We start from the raw sequence: 18,499 nt of genomic DNA on the forward strand, positions 1-18,499 counted from the left end.
TTTTAAATGGAATAGCCTAATGCTCTTGAGTGCAGAAAGACACAAAAAGTATGTTTTCTGCGTACAAATGCAAGCACATACTTCTGAAAATCAATAATTTCCAATGTAAGATATGATGTGTAGGATAAATTTTGTTAAGAAGCGCAATGATTTATAGTGGGTTACCCACAGGCACAATGCCTAGACATTGATCTACAAGCCTCAGCACACTTTTCACTCTTTACATGTTGTTGCCGACCACATTTTCATATTTGTTTTTGCAGACTATAGTACAAGATTGTTCTTTCCTAGCATCATTAGCCATAACAGCCAACTATGAGAGAAGATTTAAAAAGAAAGTTATTACCAGGTAAGTCCGGTGGCGGTGGGGCGTGGGGTCAGAACATGGCACTTTTTGCGGCAGTTTTGCACAAAATTGTTAATTTTGCCCCCTGAAATTCACTCCCCCTGAAAAAATTCCTGGTGCCGTCACTGGGTAAGTCTACTAAATGTTCCAACAAAAAGTACTGGGATCCAACAAATTTATTGATTTATTACAAAATATTTGACCCATCTTTGAGATTGGTTGGAATGATTGAAAGAAAATTATCTGTTATTTTTGCTGGTATCCACTTATTGTATGGGGACTGTACTTGTACATCCAACTTCTAATTAACCCTAACTGTACTAAACTAAACAACACAAAACCACAGATCACAAAACATAGGCTCGGGCAGGTATCCCACGTGATGTGATTGCATCATCATGCGATTGCTATAGTCTGTCTTGTCTCAAGTTGAGAGTAACGCCATGTTGGATTTTGTAGTGGCAGATTCAAATTGCACACGCTAATCTATAAACCCCGCAGGGTGTACACACACATGTAGAATTGCATTTGGTCCGTACGCTGGTGACACAGCCACGAAAACACACTGATTTGAATCTGCCACTGCGAAATCCAACATGGTGTTACTCTCAACTAGAGACTAGTTTCACTATAGTCCATTTAAAGTAGTCACAGGCTTTATGATAATGATTGGTACGCATTTGTTACTCATGGTTATGGACAAGACTGCAACATCAACATCAACATGCAACATATAAGATCCACAAATTTGTTAAATAAATGTGATAAAAGGTTATAACCCTGTCAATTGGGCTCATTTCAAGATGATCTAATGTTGCATTTGGAAGAAGCAGGCTTGTTTTAATAAGCAGCAAAGCTGATGGGTACTAAACATTTGGATACAACCTGTATATGCCTGGTGATGCATTTTATGCTCCTACTGAACTTAGGCATGAAAAAATATTGGGCTACAATGTAACTTGAAATTCTTGAGAGCAGAGAGATGCTACTGGTAATGATGTGAACTATACCGTTTCCCACCCCATTGTGGCAGTGACATCAGTGCGCATTTCATTGGGCACAGTCTCAAATCGCTAGCATTCGCTGAAAGCGCTGATGTACACTTGCATGCACTAAAAGACGTCGCATAGATGCAAGAGCGAAACGGCTGCTTCAACGCGTTGACATCACTGTCACATCAGGGTGAAAAATGGTATAATCCTTGTTGCTAATTAAGCCATGCTTGTTATATTATCTTGTTTTTTAAACACTTTATATCATAACAGCATAGTCTATCCTCAGGACAAGAAAGGCAATCCTATATATAATCCATGTGGGAAATATATGGTGATACTACGAATCAATGGAGTCAAAAGAAAGGTATGAATCAAATCTGTTTTTATTGCGGTTAAATAGCTTCAGTGATAAGCACTGCTCTCCAAGCAGGCCCTCATACAAAATACAGATGCAAAGCAATATAATCAATGTCAGAAATATTATACGGAAATACAAAGTAGGACAACAAATTAATTATGATGATATACAAAGCAACTTCAGTTAAACAGAATTTGGTATACCTTTGATTTGAACTGATTTACAGTCATTACATAGTCTACATTTCTGCTGTAATAAGTTGTGATAAACCATTCCATGTGTAAACTGCTCTTCCATGGAATATTAATTGGTAGCAATTAAAGCAGTATTGTAAGATTTGCTGAGGAGGACGCACTCATCCAGCGCATCTATGTTCCCTCGCATAGTAAACCACACAGACGACACGGACGTATCGTTGTTAAATGGTAATGGACAACAGTGAAACATGATTGAATCCTTAAATTTATTTCATTTTTAAGACTAATTCTTTACATCTTTTCACAAACATTGTGTATTTTCAACTCTAGGTCATTCTTGATGACTACCTTCCAATGGACAAAAACAATGCCCTCCTGTGCTCATTTTCAAGTAACCGCAATGAATTGTGGGTATCAATACTAGAGAAAGCCTACATGAAGGTGATGGGTGGATATGACTTCCCTGGCTCAAACTCTGTAAGTATTTTTTTGCAAACTATTATAAAACATGGGTTTCAAAATTATTAACCCTGACTAATTTTATTTGAAAAACATACTCCCCCTGTGGAAGATATTTCTAAAATCTCCCAAAGGGGTAGTATTGGTTTTAAATGGAATAGCCCATTGCTGACAATCTGCCTGGCAGTGATGTCACATGTCAGCTCATCTATAATCCCACATTTTTGGGTCAAGACTTTGGACACTTTTGAAAACTTGTTTTTCCAAACAGAGTTAAAATACCTGTATTATGTGGGAGGACACAGTATAATACTAATTTTCTCCCATATCCCTGTAGAACATTGATCTGCATGCGTTGACGGGCTGGATCCCAGAGAGAGTAGCTATACGTCTCGAATCAAAAGAATTTAACAAAGACAAGACATTTGCAAGAATAAAAGAACGCTTTCATCGTGGCGATGTATTGGTTACCGTAGCAACAGGACCTCTATCAGAGCAAGATGCAGACAGGGCAGGGCTGGTGTCCACTCATGCGTATGCCATGCTGGACGTCAGGGAATTCAAGGTAATAGATTACGTTATGGCATGATTATTTAATTTGTATAAAATGCATCCACAGTATTTAGTGAATATATGCTGATCTATAGTTTTAATTGCAAAATACTTACTATCAAGATATGAAGATAGAATTTGTTTCAAATGAGGAGCATAGACCAAGGTATGAATTCAACAGTGTCACATACTAATAGAGGATAAAACGAGTGACTCAACACCTAATTAAAAAGGAGTGATGTGGCACACTGGTTAAGGTCTTTGCATTTGGTGGGTGCGAGAGGACCCAGGTTCTAATGTCCGTAGGACCATAAAAAATCTGCTCTCCCCATGGCTAATCTGGAAAAGGCTGTGCAGATGATCCACGATAAAAGACCTTGTTACAGTCAGGCCTGATCAGGGTAATAAGCTGATTGTTGGCTACACTTGCCTGGCCCGTAAAAATGCCCAACCAGCTATCTATGGTGACCCTCTTGCTTCACCAGGTCACTTATGCCTGTACGAAGTTTCGTCAGCATTCTCACCTAGATTTCCGCTGTTTTAACAGCATTAAAATGCCTAGATATGTAAGCTTGGAAAGGCTCTCCAAGCTTACACTTGAATGTAAGACCTAACTCTTATGTTATATGTGATGCGATCAAGCAAAATCAGTCGGAACTCGGAAGTATTGATTTTGAGATATAGCCAAACAAAGGAAATGTTTCCTTTTGTTTCCTATTGTTTGGGAAACTCTTTAATTGCTCACATCTCTGGAACTGGTAGTTTAATTTCAATGGAGTTTTCTGCAAAATGCAGCTTTGTAAATGCTTTTTACTATTCTATAAGAAACTGAAAATTTAATATTTCCGGGTTCCGACTGATTTTGCTTGATCGTATCACATATATGCATCTGCACAACAAAGAAGGAATGCAAAATGCTACTTGAGTTCAATTAGAAACATGGAAAGTTTCATATATATTTCTTTCTATCGCTAAACAGGGCAAGAAGCTGTTTCAGTTGAAGAATCCCTGGAGCCATCTAAGATGGAAAGGAAGATATTCAGAGAATGACTCAGAGAATTGGACACCAGCTTTGCAAAAGGAACTCAACTTTGACCCCAAGGATGCACAGCAATATGACAATGGTAAAGTTAGCATATGCTTATTGAAATCTGCTTATTTTGTAAAAAAAACAAAAAACCTGTGCAACCTTCAGTGCTATACGCATTCATCACAGTTTTGAATTATCATGTTTTGTCACTAAAAGATGAGGGAATTCTTGTGAAAGAATCATTGCAATGAAAGAAAGAGTTAATAATACCAGGGTTGTGACACTGGCATTTTACTGCCTATACCACTGATGAGGTCACTTTCATTGGCAGCTGGGAAACTTTTATCCTAAGATTTGTGTATGTGCTCAGCAGACAATGCTTACGTACTGCTTCACTAGACTATTGCAGTTGAAATCCATACACCCCTTATGGAAGACATGACCTTAATCTGCTGCACAGAGGGTGTAGATTTAAAATGGAGTCAATCATTCAGGTAATCCCATTTGAAATTCACACTCCTGTGTGGAGGATTAAGGTCATATCTTCAATCAGGGGTGTATGGATTTCAACTGGAATAGGCCAGTGGTGTTACAGACACTCATTTCAGCCATATCTAAATTTTGGCGACTAACCACTTCTGTGGTTGATTCTGTCACATTTATGCTATAGAGGCCATCAGCGTGACATCATATGCCGCCATCTTGCGGGTACACGCTGTGATGGTCGTTCAATCTCCATGCATGAACAGCAAAATCACAGCATTGATGCGTGATAACAGCTTCGTGGGAAGCGGCACCCTGCCGTAGTGTCCGACGCATGAAGACGCAGATAATTTGTACCCACAAGATGACGAAAGGCTGACGGCCTCTATTCCACACATGCTATTATGTAGTGATTAAAACATGTATTATTGTTGTTTTATCTTATCTACAGGTGTGTTCTGGATAGACCTAGACTCATTGTGCCATTTCTTTGATGTCATTTATCTCAACTGGAATCCAGCACTCTTCCCACATACATATGTACTCCACAGGTAATTAACTACATTGTATATGTATCAATAACCCCGGGCCCATAGCCAAGGGATTATTTTTGGGAGAGCGGATTTTTGAAGTGGTCCCTTTTTGAGAGGATTCTGAAATAGTGGACTTTTTTGGGGTGCTCAGCACTGCTGAACAATATTGTTTGGGTTCTTGGAGGATTTGGGGGACATTTTAAGTGATCTGGGGCCATGTTTTGTCAGAGGGTGAGAGGGTGTATGAAATTCAAATGGAGCTGCCCAATGTGTTCATTCCATTTATTAAAATAAAATTTATATTCCCCATTTGAAAGATATTAGGGTTAGTATGGATTTCAAATGGAATAGACCAAATTTGTAAACAATTCACCAGAAAGTTTATAAGTACTCTTCACCAAACGGTAACTTTTTGTAACAATGATGTTGTTGTTTTTATGTTTATGTTAAATGCTTATTATAGTTCATGGAATGCTGCTGAAGGTCCCAAGAAGGATAGCTACAACATAGGTAACAATCCTCAGTATAGACTTGATGTGAAAGGGCCTGGAGCTACTTGGATATTATTATCAAGACATATTACAGACAAAGTGAGTAACGTATTAAAAAAACAGTTACCGTATTTCGTCAAATAGTCGCCCCCTCTCAAATAAACGCCCCACCACTTTTTTCAACCAAGATGTTTAAAAAATGCCGATATTTCCATGCTATCTTGTGTAGTAAGCTTACAAAGTCGCCCACATGGTCGATAATAGCGTCAATAATTGGCGAAAATCTGGATTGGAAACCCAGAAGTGAACCAGAAGTCCGTGTTTCGAGTTCATAGTTCGTCAATTTAGCGTGAGTTTTAAGTTTACCTAATGATTTTAACGGGAATTATTGTTTTAAAATTGACCTTGAATAAACGCCCCCCATTGGGAAAATGTAACGCCCCTGGGGGCGTTTATTTGACGAAATACGGTATTTATACGTACAGACATAAACCCACAAGCCTCAGCACACTTGACAGGAATTGGCTGACCACTGTGTCCCAAGACACAACATATAAACCATTTAGCAACAATCAGAGACTTGCAGCTAAAAAACATACACCCTATTCAAACCACAATAAACCATCGTAGCCAGGACCAGCTCCCAGTTCTCACACAGGCAGGGTCGTAGCTAGGATATGTTTAGTGCTGGGTGGCATTTGATGAAAATCTTGCATATTTGGCAATTATTTGCTTAAATGGACCAAATTCTTGATTTATTTAATAAAATTGAGCAATTTTGGCCTCTGAGTGGTGGGCTCCAGTACTAAATTGAAGCTGAGAGGTGGGGCTGTGCCGTCCACCACCGCCCAATGTAGCTACATCCCAGCACACAGGTAAATAAGAAAATTAGACACGGGAATATCAATTTAGCTCAATTATTCCACAAGTATAAACAGGAAATTACGCTGGGGCTTGAACTTGCATTGTTACACATCAATGCAGTAGAGTCTAACACCTTATCGATTGAGTTAAAAATGACTGCTTGTTCAGACTTTATGTGAAAGGGCCAGACAAGTGAGTGTCAGAGGAAGATAGCTCAAGTTTCAATTTGTTACAGTCGGTGTATATTTGTGGATTTTTTTGAGCTTTGGAGGATATAAGGTTGGGCATATTTAACCGTGTGCATGGGATAGACAGGTATGGTGTAATACTCACTTTTGAGTCCATTACACTTCATACTGCTTGTTTAATATATGGAAATGAGTACCAATGAGCACTGTAAAAGTGGTAATTTTCGCGTGTGTAATTTTTCGTGCCTTGTCGATTTTGAACTACATTGCTTGTTTTTAATTTTACGATTCGAGTTTTCTTACATAGACATTAAGGTGGGACAGGAGGGATTACATTTTTTTCTAGTAGAAACATGTTCAGAAACCCTTATCAAGTATATGCAACAAACACTTGATGACATACACATTCAATGTGTCATGACACAATTTATGCATATTAATTAGCTAATTTGCATATTTAATTAGCGGAAATTCATGAATTTTTGAAAAATGTAGCTGCGCTATACAATGTCGTATAATGTTGATTGAGGTGTCAAAATAAAGCATTTTGAAAGATCTATGATATGGTCTTACTTCCACTATCATGCAGGGGTTAGGGGTGTAATACATAAGATAACATAATATACAATGGATGAAATTTTGTAGATTTACCAGAAAACCAAACAAAGTTCTTCAGATCAAATTCATTTTAAGACCATATCATAGATAATTGAATAAAGAAAAATTCTGCCAAGTTTCATGCCAATAGGGGGTATACATAGCGAACTGCATTTTTTCAAAGCTCGATATTTCCTTGAAAAACGAAATATCAGAAAAACACATTTAAAGTTTAAGTTCATCTTATTTGATGAGAAATTAAGAAGAAACTTCAAGAGCTAATTACAGCCTGTGGGCATTGTCTAATGATAATATAGAGGGCAGCAAACAACTCAGCACACTGAAAACCCCCTATAAGCATGGTTTGGTGCATGTAGGTGGAGGGCAAGAGGTTGAAATTAAGATTTTATGGTGCCGCTATGGCAACGGAATGTAAACATTACAAATTTGTCAGACTTTCCAATTTTAAGGTCATTTTTGTCAAATTTGGGAAACTTTTTTCAGTTTTTGATGTGCTTTATGGAATATACATATATTAAAATACCTTATGGTGTAAAAACATTTTTTTATAAAAAATGATGATTTTGGGAAAGGAACATATTTGCATGTTTTTATTTTCGCAGTAGCTGTGTTGCATGCGAAAAGCACGAAAATTAATGCACTGCGAAAATTTCCACTTTTACAGAACTCATCTTATATTTTGTCAAATTTGGTAGTGACGTCGACAAACTGCCCTTGTTGTAGACATGACTGTATGTATACGCTCTGTGGAACTAGGTTAGCAAGTGCGATTCATCCGTATTGCTAGCAAAATGTAACTACGTCACTACCAAAATCAAGGTGAGACAATGTATATTTTCCTATAGTTTCTGCATGTTTTATGAATATAATGAATATTAATGAGATTATTTGCATATTTTCTCCCAGGATGACTTTGCAGATAACAAGGAATTCATCACTTTGCTTGTGTACAAAGGAGGAAAGAAGGTGTTCTATCCAAGTAAGAAATCTATATATGATGTCATCAAGCTAAATGAGGCAGATCATTAGGCCCCATTAATTTAAAAGTTTGTCTCAAAGCTCCTGTGTACATTAGAAAATGTATGTGTGTTAGTCATGCTTGAATGTTGTCAAAAAAACAATTTCATTTTTCCCCTTTTCCTTATTTTAAAACCATTGAAAACATTGCTTGCAGTTGACAGATAAAATTTTAGGAATTTCTTCACTGTGTTTTTAGCTAAGTTTGTCTTCCGCACCAGTGGTCACCGTCTCCAATCCACTTGTGTGGCTAAAGCATACAATATCACTGTGTGAATGTGTTTGGTCTTGGTAAAAATTAAAATTATTTTTTTTAATGTATTCCACATTGGATTTTAAACATAGAGGAGTTTTGAGACAAATTTTCAAATTATTGAATATTTAGATAATGGTAGAGTAAGACAGGCTTTTTTGGTTGTTTTGTTTTCTTTTGTTCAATCCTATTATACTGTATATCTGAGAAGTTTAACTTTTTTAGGGTTTTAAGGGTTCTTAAGGGGGTACTACACCCCTGGCCAATTTTGTGCCTATTTTTGCATTTTTCTCAAAAATTATAGCACATTGGTGACAAGTAAGGCAAGGACTACAACTACTGTACTGAAAATTCAGCAACTTAAAGCAAGTAGTTATTGATTTATTGATCAAATATTGGTTTTCCCTCATTTTTGACTGTAACTCCACAACTGTTGTCTGTGCTGAAATAAAATTTTCAGTGTAGTAGTTGTAGTCCTTGCCCCTATAATATGCATATCTTACTTGTCCTCAATGCGCTATAATTTTTTAGAAAAATGCAAAAATAGGCAAAAAATTGGGCAGGGGTGTAGTACCCCCTTAAATTGCACTATAACCCCCAAAAGTGAAACATGAACATGTATTTGTTGAGTTGAGATATGTGACTAATGCTGGTATTAGTAAGTGACCTGTAAGTCGGACACCCTCCACAAACATGTTGCAATGGATTGGTCTTTCAATAATACATGTTTGTACAACCACCTGTATCAATAATATTTGCTCAAACTCCAAATGTTTTTGTGAAAGGTGTCTGCATTCGTCTCTTTCGATAAAAAAAACCACTCATCTAGAGGCATATATGCTTGTAGATGGAATTCCACAGTATGTTATAGATCTGTTAAGCTAAGATCCCACATTTCTCTTATTGCTATGTGATAATGTACAACTTCCAAACAAAGCTCTTTTCTGTCTGTCATTGTCCACAGATGAGCCTCCTCCTTACATAGATGGCACTAGGATCAACAGTCCACATTACTTAACCAAGATGGTGATACAAGATAAAGGCACTACCAGCTTCACTATCATCATATCTCAATTTGAGAAGAGTAACACCATACATTACTCACTGAGGGTGAGTACCCTGTACCTGTAAATTACCATTATACTTGTATAAGGCGCTGGAAAAAATCTGTTTTACTGGCGGACAGAATTTTCAAGTAGGGTTGGTCGGTTATGATTTTTTTTTATTCATTTATTTATTTTTTATTTTTTTAAAGGCTAAAATGGCCCTAAAGTATCACTGAAAGCTTGACAAATTTGGTGAACATTTGATTTTTCAAATGTTTGTAAAATATTTGCAAACATATTTTGAAAATGTTTTGAATTTTTTTCAACAACTTTCCAGTCTAAATCAATAATTGTTGCCGATTTGACATGATTTTAGCAAGATTTAAAAAAAAAATCTCCCAAAACGCACAATCTGGGTCAGTAAAACTGGCATTTTTGGTTTTTGTCGTCTAACCAAGAAAAAATATAAAGTGAAAATAAGGACTTACTGGGAAATCTACCATATTAGATTATGTAAATTAGTATACCCAGTTCCAGTATTTGTTTTACCATATTAGATTATGTAAATTAGTATACCCAGTTCCAGTATTTGTTTTTAGTGTACCCTTATTTATTTTCTTGACAAGATCAAGTGATAGTTGGTATTTCAGAGAGTATGTGTGCTCCACTGATGTAGGGTAATAGCTCTTAATCTACAAAAGTGCTATGACAAAGCTTATAGGCAAGAACAGATGGAAGCAAATCAGGCTAATCAGCGCAACCTGACTTACAAGGAATGGGTTGGAAACCTGGCTTTTTTTTTATCAAATCTCATTATGATTGTTACAAAAATATTTCATGAACTTTAACCCAACTCATATATTCTTTATGTTCCTGTTAACATTTGACAAAATAATGTCTTTGTCTTTGCAGGTTTTCAGCACTTCCGAGTTCAAGCTGAGCAAAGTTCCGGAACCGTACACTCATACCAAATCAGTAAGTATCACAGCAAAGGTTGTACTTCTGGCTACTTCATTTTTGATGTACTATTATGCACTGTTATTTTGACATGGGTTTTATTTTGGCATATTTCGAAAGTGGATGTGGAGTGAGTCCTATTAGGGTTTAATAATTTTGATGTTCATTGTGCTAGTTTCATAGTGTCATGCCGTTTTACTGCTCAATGGTGATATTTTTGTTGTCACTGCGCAGTCACATCAGAAAAGCTAGTGGTCGGGTGATCAAGTGGCAAGCATTGTATTACAGATAAATCAATCACCCTGACGCTTTGCCCAAAGCGATAAATTGCAAGGAACTCGGGAGCAGTGATACTTGTAACATATGGCACTGCACGCTATATTTTGGCCAATGAAAACAGAGAGGCAACATTGGTTTCAGAGTCAAACCACTGTCGTCAAGTGGCGTACCACTTTGTTACTTCCTGCTTGCATTTATTTGCAAGCGCAGCAATCAGTGTCTGCTGCAAAGAGGAAAGCGGCATGATACTATCAAACCAGCATGACACTATTAAACCAGCATTAAGCAGTGGGTTTCACATTTGGTGTTTCTAGATTCTCTCTGGATCAAAGGGTTGTTAATGGGACATGGCATCACTTCATTCATGAATTCCATTAAAATGTTTGAAATTACTTTCCAGTTCACAGGTCAATGGAAGGGAAAGACTGCAGGTGGATGTGCTAACAACAGAGAAACCTTTGACAACAACCCCATCTATCAGGTGGACCTGAAGGATAAGTCGAAACCAAACTATCTCCTGGTGGATCTGAAAGGACCTAGGTAAGAAAAATGTATTCCACTAGCTCACCATAGTCTGTGTTGATGTTTCTATTGATATGTAGTTTGTCCATCTTTAATAATTCCCTCCACATGTTACGCACCATACTGCCCAATTCGTTGTGCAACTGACGTGGTGCTTGTTTCTTAAGCTAAATTTATACTCAATTGCTTTCACAGAAAAGCGATTCTCACGTATGCACTTAGTTTACTACTATTTTCAGATCATTGAGCCAATCAATCACTACCGATCGCTGCAGCAAAAATAGGTGTTCTTATTATATATCATACATAAATCAGAATCATCTGAGATTTAAAGAATAAATTTTAGCCTCTATCATGTATCTACCATCTTATCATGTATCTACCATATTACATGGGTGAACATTTTACCGCTCGCCATGCAAGGACCTGCGATTTTAGCAGCACACTGGCCTGCCAGTCCTGTGGGATTTGAATTTCTAGAGCATAATTTAGTTTATAAAAATGTTGAAAATAATTTTGGCGAAATTGGCAGTAGTAAATGTCAGAAGGTGGTTATGTCCTTATAGTTTCAATGCAAGAAGGTGGTTATGTCCATGTGTGTGGACTTGACCTTCTTTTCGATCTAGGGTCTTCATTTTGTTAACATTTTTTGTTGTTATTTACAGGGATTACCATGTTGGTTTTGAAATAGTTGCCGTAGCAGTTGAAGGACCGGGAGAACAAGTCACTAAATTGATGAGTGGGGATTACAGGTCAGTCATTGGCAGATATGTGGCCATCCACCACGAAGTGGTAGTAAAGTCGGCTCTAGATCATTTTCTGTTTATTACAGATTTGGAAAGAATGCACTTTCAGCTTTAAAATGACACCTCAGCAAGCTTCATCGGACATCTGGAAGTGAAGTTATGGTTCATCAAAGGCCAACTTTCTTATATATTTTACATTGAAATCCATATACTGTTTTTGATTGTATCTCAAAATGGAAAATGCCGACTTTACGACCAGTTTGTGGTGGATGGACACATATGTGATGTGATCTGTGAAAACCCTTCACATGTTTACATTTTTAAGTTTTGAGTTTTGCAGACAAAAATCATGGAATACATGTAATTGTAACTTCAACATCAAAAGTAAAGTTATGAACAAAGAAAGATTAAAAATAAATATTCAAAGGTTTTAGCGTTTATTATCTTTATAAAACAAAAGCAGGATAATGGGACATGTAACGGGTTGTCACAGATCACATTACATGTGTTAGTTTAATATCAAATGACTGGTGCAAGCATTTCAAATGTTGAGTAAACATTGTGTGTCACACATTTGTAGACCATTTTGCACATTTCTTTTTCTTTCAGGGGAAAAAGGTCTTTTATTGCTGCAGTGCTTTTTAAAAAGTCAAATCACTCCACTCTATGTTAGCATAATTAAAAAGTCTTGAAATGTTATTGTATAATTTACTGTCCCATGTACAGGTGTAGTTAAAATATAGTGAAATTGTGACACCTGACACGGGCATGTCTGCAGGGCAATAATTTTTCCACCCCAATCCTAGCATTCCCCGAATTATACTAACCTGGTTGGACCCATCCCGAACAATTTGGAACAATCCCTGCCAATTCTGACGTATTTGATATTTTGGCACACCGGACGGGCCGATCCAAACTTGAGCTAGACACATCCCAATCCGTGTTAGCCTTTTCCAGATCTGATCTGATCAAATGTTAATTGAAAATCATGAATGAAGACGGATGCATGCCATATATCACCCGCACTTGGTGCCGTGTATAATTACTCGATAATCGTAGCGATCTCACTCAGTCTCCATTGTGAATAGAGAAACATCTGTATTTTGTATTGTTTCTTTAATATTTCATATATTTTTGAGCCCCAGCCCATTAAAACTTAGTGATAACTCACCCCGACCCGGCACAACCTGACGATATAATCCCAGATCTGTCCCGACCCTTAGATTTCGAAAATTTTAAAATGTCAGTCAGGTGGGTCTGGGCTATCTTGGATTTGCAGGTTGCCCTACAGGGCATTACTTAGCTATTATTTGTGACACATGCAGACCTTAAGTTAATTTCCAAAATTGCAAAAGGATAACAACCCTGGTATGTATCTGCCCAACCGACTCTTAACCACACATTTCTTATTGTATCATTTGCATCAGGAGAGGCTTCAGTATTCTACAACTTGACAGAATCCCAGGAGGTACATACAATATCCGACCAACGACCTTCTCTGCTGGCCAAGAAGGACCGTTCTTCCTCACTTTATCAGCGTCATGTCCCATCAAGACTGCTCATCTGCAATAGCAATATTAAATACATGGTTAGAGGAAAGAAGGAATAACATGTGGACAGCTAGTCGCCTTCTCTGAGTCTGGGAAAAAACATGGGTGGGGTGTAGTATGTGTATGGTATTGCATCTACAATACCACATTATATCAGATACATTGCTACATGAACCTGCGTAACAGCTGGAAAGCTAGCTGCCCTCTCTGGAAAGCTAGCTGCCTTCTCTGGAAAGCTAGCTGCCCTCTCTGGAAAGCTAGCTGCCCTCTCTGGAAAGCTAGCTGCCTTCTCTGGAAAGCTAGCTGCCTTCTCTGGAAGCCAAAGAAGATCCTTGGTATAGTGTCTGTATGGTGTCCCACAAAGATGACACATCTACTAATGATGACGCTTTTGTCCACACACAGACAATGAAGTCGGGACCCAGCCCTCATATTGTCAGTGTCTGCTATTGAAGATGCTGTATCTAAGATCTAAGTGGAAACAGGTGCAGTGATGTGTTGACATGACAACTTCACTAGGCCAAGCAATGGGCTATTCCATGTAAATTCCATACACCCCCCTATGGAAGAGGTTACTGTAATCTCTCATACAGGGGATGTAGATTTCAAATGGAGTCGCCCATTCATTTGAAATTCACACCCCGCCCCCCCTGTGTAGAAGATTAAGGTCATGTCTTCCATAGGGGGTGTATGGAAGAGCCCAGTGGAAACAGGTTTAGTGATGTGTTGATATCAACGACTTCACTAGGCCAAGCAATGTATACAACATTGAGCAATATGCTGCACACTAAATGTAGGAAAAAATAAGGAAAAATACTTGTACAGATAAAGAAATTTGTTCTGTGCATTTTGATACTTCAAATTAAACCAATATAACTTGATAAATTTAAGTAAGATATGGTCATATACATGACAAAGGGTGAGATTTTAAAAGTAACACATTTTTTCATTTGCATCAAGTCAGTCCTCCTTGTTGCACCTGTCGCAGCTAATTGCAGTATGATTGTTTATTTAAGAGCATTTATGCTTTGTTCACTGTTTAAATAATCAGGGGAAATGCAACGTTTGTCATTGTTGATGTTCTACCATTTGTACATGCGAACCCCAAACATCTTTAACCCTACCGTACCCTGACTGAAACGCACTACAGGGTGCACACCAGTAAATAGCTCCCATTGACTTTCTGTACAAACAGGATCCAGGAAAACGTCATTTTCTTGACTCCAGAGCGACTCAGTTCTTCAAAACTTACCCTTTCTGCAAGTCAAAGGTCAGATGAAGTCATCTATTGTAGAAATTATATACGAGTCCAGCATTTTTTCCAGAAAAATGCCGACTAGATCACCCTATAGCCCATACAGCGTCGCCACCTTACAAATAGCTTGGTGTTTCTGAAATGTAACACATTTTGAAAGTTTAGCCAAATTGTAATAAAAAGTCAGATCCTGCTCATTTTTCACAGACAATCTATTTCCCAGGCCTAAATGAGGATTAAATATGAATCGGGGCCTAATAGTTGGGTTTTAAGCCTTTTCTAATGGATTTAATTCAGTCGTATTGCACGTTTCCTCGTTTGAAACACTGATTTTTTTCTCCCAGGGTGTAGGAGACTTGTACAGGGTGAGTCAAAAAAAGTGCAATAGAGAAAAGAATCCATTTTTATTTAAGAACCGATTTGAACCTTACAGGTTTTAAAACATTTTATGAATGATATATCCATTAGTGACATTGTGTGAAAAAACCAAGGAATTAGCATTTACCGTTTTGTTTTTATGACACATTTTATAGCGATACCCAATTTTAATGTTTGTCCAAGAAACATCTAAAATTTGAAAGTGAGCCCACTTTGTGTAAGGTAGATTTGGAACAACTGCTATTTTCTTAACCTCATTGGCGTTGAAATAAAATGGAGCACCCAAATTGTTATTGTCCTTGGTCTTGTTTAAGGAAAAGAAACATTATTTGTTGTTATTTTCATTTTACCTTTACTTTAAAGATGTTTATTCTCTATCAAAAACATACAAATTTGCAGGCGGATTTTTTCAAATATCGAAATGAAATGCGCGTAAATTGAAGTGGAGCGAATTATAAAATATCCAGTAAGTTGGACATACTGAGATTGAAAAAAAACTGGAGCTGTTGGAGTCGAGTGAGGTATGAAGGACTTAAAGTAATGTTTAAAAGTTTGTTTGAACAGAAAAAGAAATGAAAATAACGCAAAAATCAACCAAGTTTAAGTTAAAGTCAGTTTCGGAGCTGATGCCTTTATCGTGCATTGTGTGCTCTCATTCAAAATACATGGTACCTCGTGGACAAATAATGAAATTGGGTATCGTAGCAAAAGGACTCATAAAAATTAAACGATAGATGTGATTGACTTCAGTTTTTCACAGAAGGTGCCTATTGAGTGTGGCATTTATAGAAACTTTCAATAATTGGAAAGTTCAAAGTAATTCTTACGTAATTATCGATTCTTTGCGCTATTGCACTTTTTTTGACTCACCCTGTATTTACTGGTGTGCACTCTAAAGAATTTTTATGTTTTTATGTTTATTTAATAAATCATAAATTTGGACATTGGTAAACTTAATTAGACTGGTTTCTTTCCGTTTGAAGGGGCTTTTACTATGCAAATCAGCTAATTGACATGGTACTATTTTTAGAATATTTTGCTATCTACTGCTGATAGCAATGACAAAAATTCTAATTTCATGATTTCCCATTTTAATCTCTCTAAATAAGAGCAAGCAAACATGAAGATAAGCAAATTGCAAAAGCAAATGAGGAGAAAATACATGGCCAGTGGTGTAGCATCATAGGGGTGGGGTGGGGGGGGTGGTTGCAGGGTGTGTGTGGGGGGGGTGAAAGGGCATCATGTCCCTGTCAATCGATTTAAAATTTTGAAAATCCCTGAGGAAAATTGCAGAAAAGGTGCTTGGGTGCCCCTAGGGCCTGGTGATGCTCCCTCCCCCCTAGTGGTCTGTGCCACCCCCCCCCCACCCCCAGGATATCTCATGCTACACCCCTGTACATGGCTATTAACTATATAACATAAGCCCTGGGAGTAGAGCCTGGGTACAGTGATGAAAATTAGCTTGCCTAAAACAAGCTGACCAAAAATGGTCAGTGTAATTTTTAAGCTTACCAACATTGTGTCCAATGCAGGTTCCATTCAGCCAATCACAGCCTTCTAAATGCATGCTCGAACCATGGTGGGAATGATTTTCTTAAGCTTTTGCAGTTCTATATGATAGAGAACGACAGCAGTGCCAAATTTGGAAGTCTCGCGATGCATGATCATGCATCGCTTACAATGCTATCAGTGATCGAGTGATCCGAGTATGCATTTCACTGATTTTGTACACAAATCTTACCTTTATACTCCTTCAATAGTCAAAAATCTGCATGTAGTTTGCTAAACAAGCTAGAAACCACCTAATTGATATGCTACACAGTCATTTGTAGCTTTGCTTTGAAGGATTTTATCAATAACAATTTAAAACTCGAAGGAAAACAATGTGACCGAGGTCAAAAGGTCAAAATTGTACAGGGTGCACACCAGTAAATAGCTCCCATTGACTTTCTGTACAAACAGGGTCCAGGAAAACGTCATTTTCTTGACTCCAGAGCGACTCAGTTCTTCAAAACTTACCCTTTCTGCAAGTCAAAGGTCAGATGAAGTCATCTATTGTAGAAATTATATCGAGTCCAGCATTTTTTCCAGAAAAATGCCGACTAGATCACCCTATAGCCCATACAGCGTCGCCACCTTACAAATAGCTTGGTGTTTCTGAAATGTAACACATTTTGAAAGTTTAGCCAAATTGTAATAAAAAGTCAGATCCTGCTCATTTTTCACAGACAATCTATTTCCCAGGCCTAAATGAGGATTAAATATGAATCAGGGCCTAATAGTTGGGTTTTAAGCCTTTTCTAATGGATTTAATTCAGTCGTATTGCACGTTTCCTCGTTTGAAACACTGATTTTTTTCTCCCAGGGTGTAGGAGACTTGTATTTACTGGTGTGCACTCTAAAGCTCACTATGAAAACCACTGCTCACGCATGTATTCCATGTGATGTGATTAAGCAATCAGTGTGCGTCACATATACCCAGGGAATCACTGGCCAGGCCAGCGAATCCCCTGTGGTTACCGGTTGGTGATTGTGTGCTTGGTACGTGAGGGGTCGTAAAGTTTGAATCCTGGGGGTAGCAAGTGACTTCTTTGTTTATTTTCTCTCCTTTTTTGTTTCCTTTTTCCCTTCCGGTAGCTAAAAACTGTGGGTTGGGTTAGGGTTAATTGGTCAAATATATCAAATATGTTCCAAATATGATACATGTGCAGTATACTGTGATGTATAACCCAGACCACCCAGAATGGTAGAACATATATGTTATTCAGTAAGTAACACCGATCAGAATTATCTTATCTCGCAGTCCTACTTAACCTATGGATACCCATTAAATGGTGCTAAACATGTTAAGGAAATTAGCTTACGTTTTGTACAATATGTATCTTACTGATGAGTAACAGTAGTACTGTAAAGGTTGACATTTTAAAGCTTATTTATTTTTGCGTTCCAAGCAGCCACCGCAAAAAATAATACACAAATGTATTCCTTTTGTGTGTAGGTCATTGTCATAGACAAAAGAGATAACAGAACGCTTACCACCAGTCAAAGTCTCAGCATCACCTAATAATGAGGGCCAATAATTGTTCCATGAAATGCGATAGGCAAGACTGCTACGCACTTACCGCGTATTTTTACGGTCTATCGCATAATCGGGAAGGCACGTAATGCTCTATCGCCGCATCGCATATACATGCAACGCTGGCGTGATTGTGAGACATGGCACGATCAAACAATCGGCCCTCATGAATATGCGAGAACTCACAGCATACAATGCACAGGGACTTTGACTGGTTGTATGCAGTCCGTTACTCTTTCGTCCATGGTCATTGTATTAAAGGAAGCTTAGAATTGCAAAGTTAGAAGGGAAAAAGTTAAAAAATTT

At 37.7% G+C, this 18,499-nt stretch overlaps 1 protein-coding gene across 1 annotated transcript in view; it reads left to right on the plus strand.

Annotated features, from left to right (window-relative positions):
* LOC140150575 (calpain-7-like) overlaps nucleotides 1–14,628 on the plus strand; it is a 28,193-nt gene extending 13,565 nt beyond the window's left edge. Inside the window, exons 8-20 of the mRNA XM_072172609.1 lie at nucleotides 264–349; nucleotides 1,612–1,705; nucleotides 2,227–2,373; nucleotides 2,693–2,920; nucleotides 3,887–4,031; nucleotides 4,872–4,971; nucleotides 5,417–5,543; nucleotides 8,021–8,093; nucleotides 9,349–9,494; nucleotides 10,343–10,405; nucleotides 11,067–11,206; nucleotides 11,854–11,940; nucleotides 13,362–14,628. Of these exons, the coding sequence (XP_072028710.1) occupies nucleotides 264–349; nucleotides 1,612–1,705; nucleotides 2,227–2,373; nucleotides 2,693–2,920; nucleotides 3,887–4,031; nucleotides 4,872–4,971; nucleotides 5,417–5,543; nucleotides 8,021–8,093; nucleotides 9,349–9,494; nucleotides 10,343–10,405; nucleotides 11,067–11,206; nucleotides 11,854–11,940; nucleotides 13,362–13,506 (1,581 nt within the window). The 3' untranslated portion in view covers nucleotides 13,507–14,628. The remainder of the gene's footprint in view (nucleotides 1–263; nucleotides 350–1,611; nucleotides 1,706–2,226; nucleotides 2,374–2,692; nucleotides 2,921–3,886; nucleotides 4,032–4,871; nucleotides 4,972–5,416; nucleotides 5,544–8,020; nucleotides 8,094–9,348; nucleotides 9,495–10,342; nucleotides 10,406–11,066; nucleotides 11,207–11,853; nucleotides 11,941–13,361) is intronic.
* The last annotated feature ends 3,871 nt before the right edge of the window (nucleotides 14,629–18,499 follow it).

This window comes from Amphiura filiformis, chromosome 4, assembly GCF_039555335.1.
Source record: "Amphiura filiformis chromosome 4, Afil_fr2py, whole genome shotgun sequence".
Taxonomy (NCBI): Eukaryota; Metazoa; Echinodermata; class Ophiuroidea; order Amphilepidida; family Amphiuridae; genus Amphiura; species Amphiura filiformis.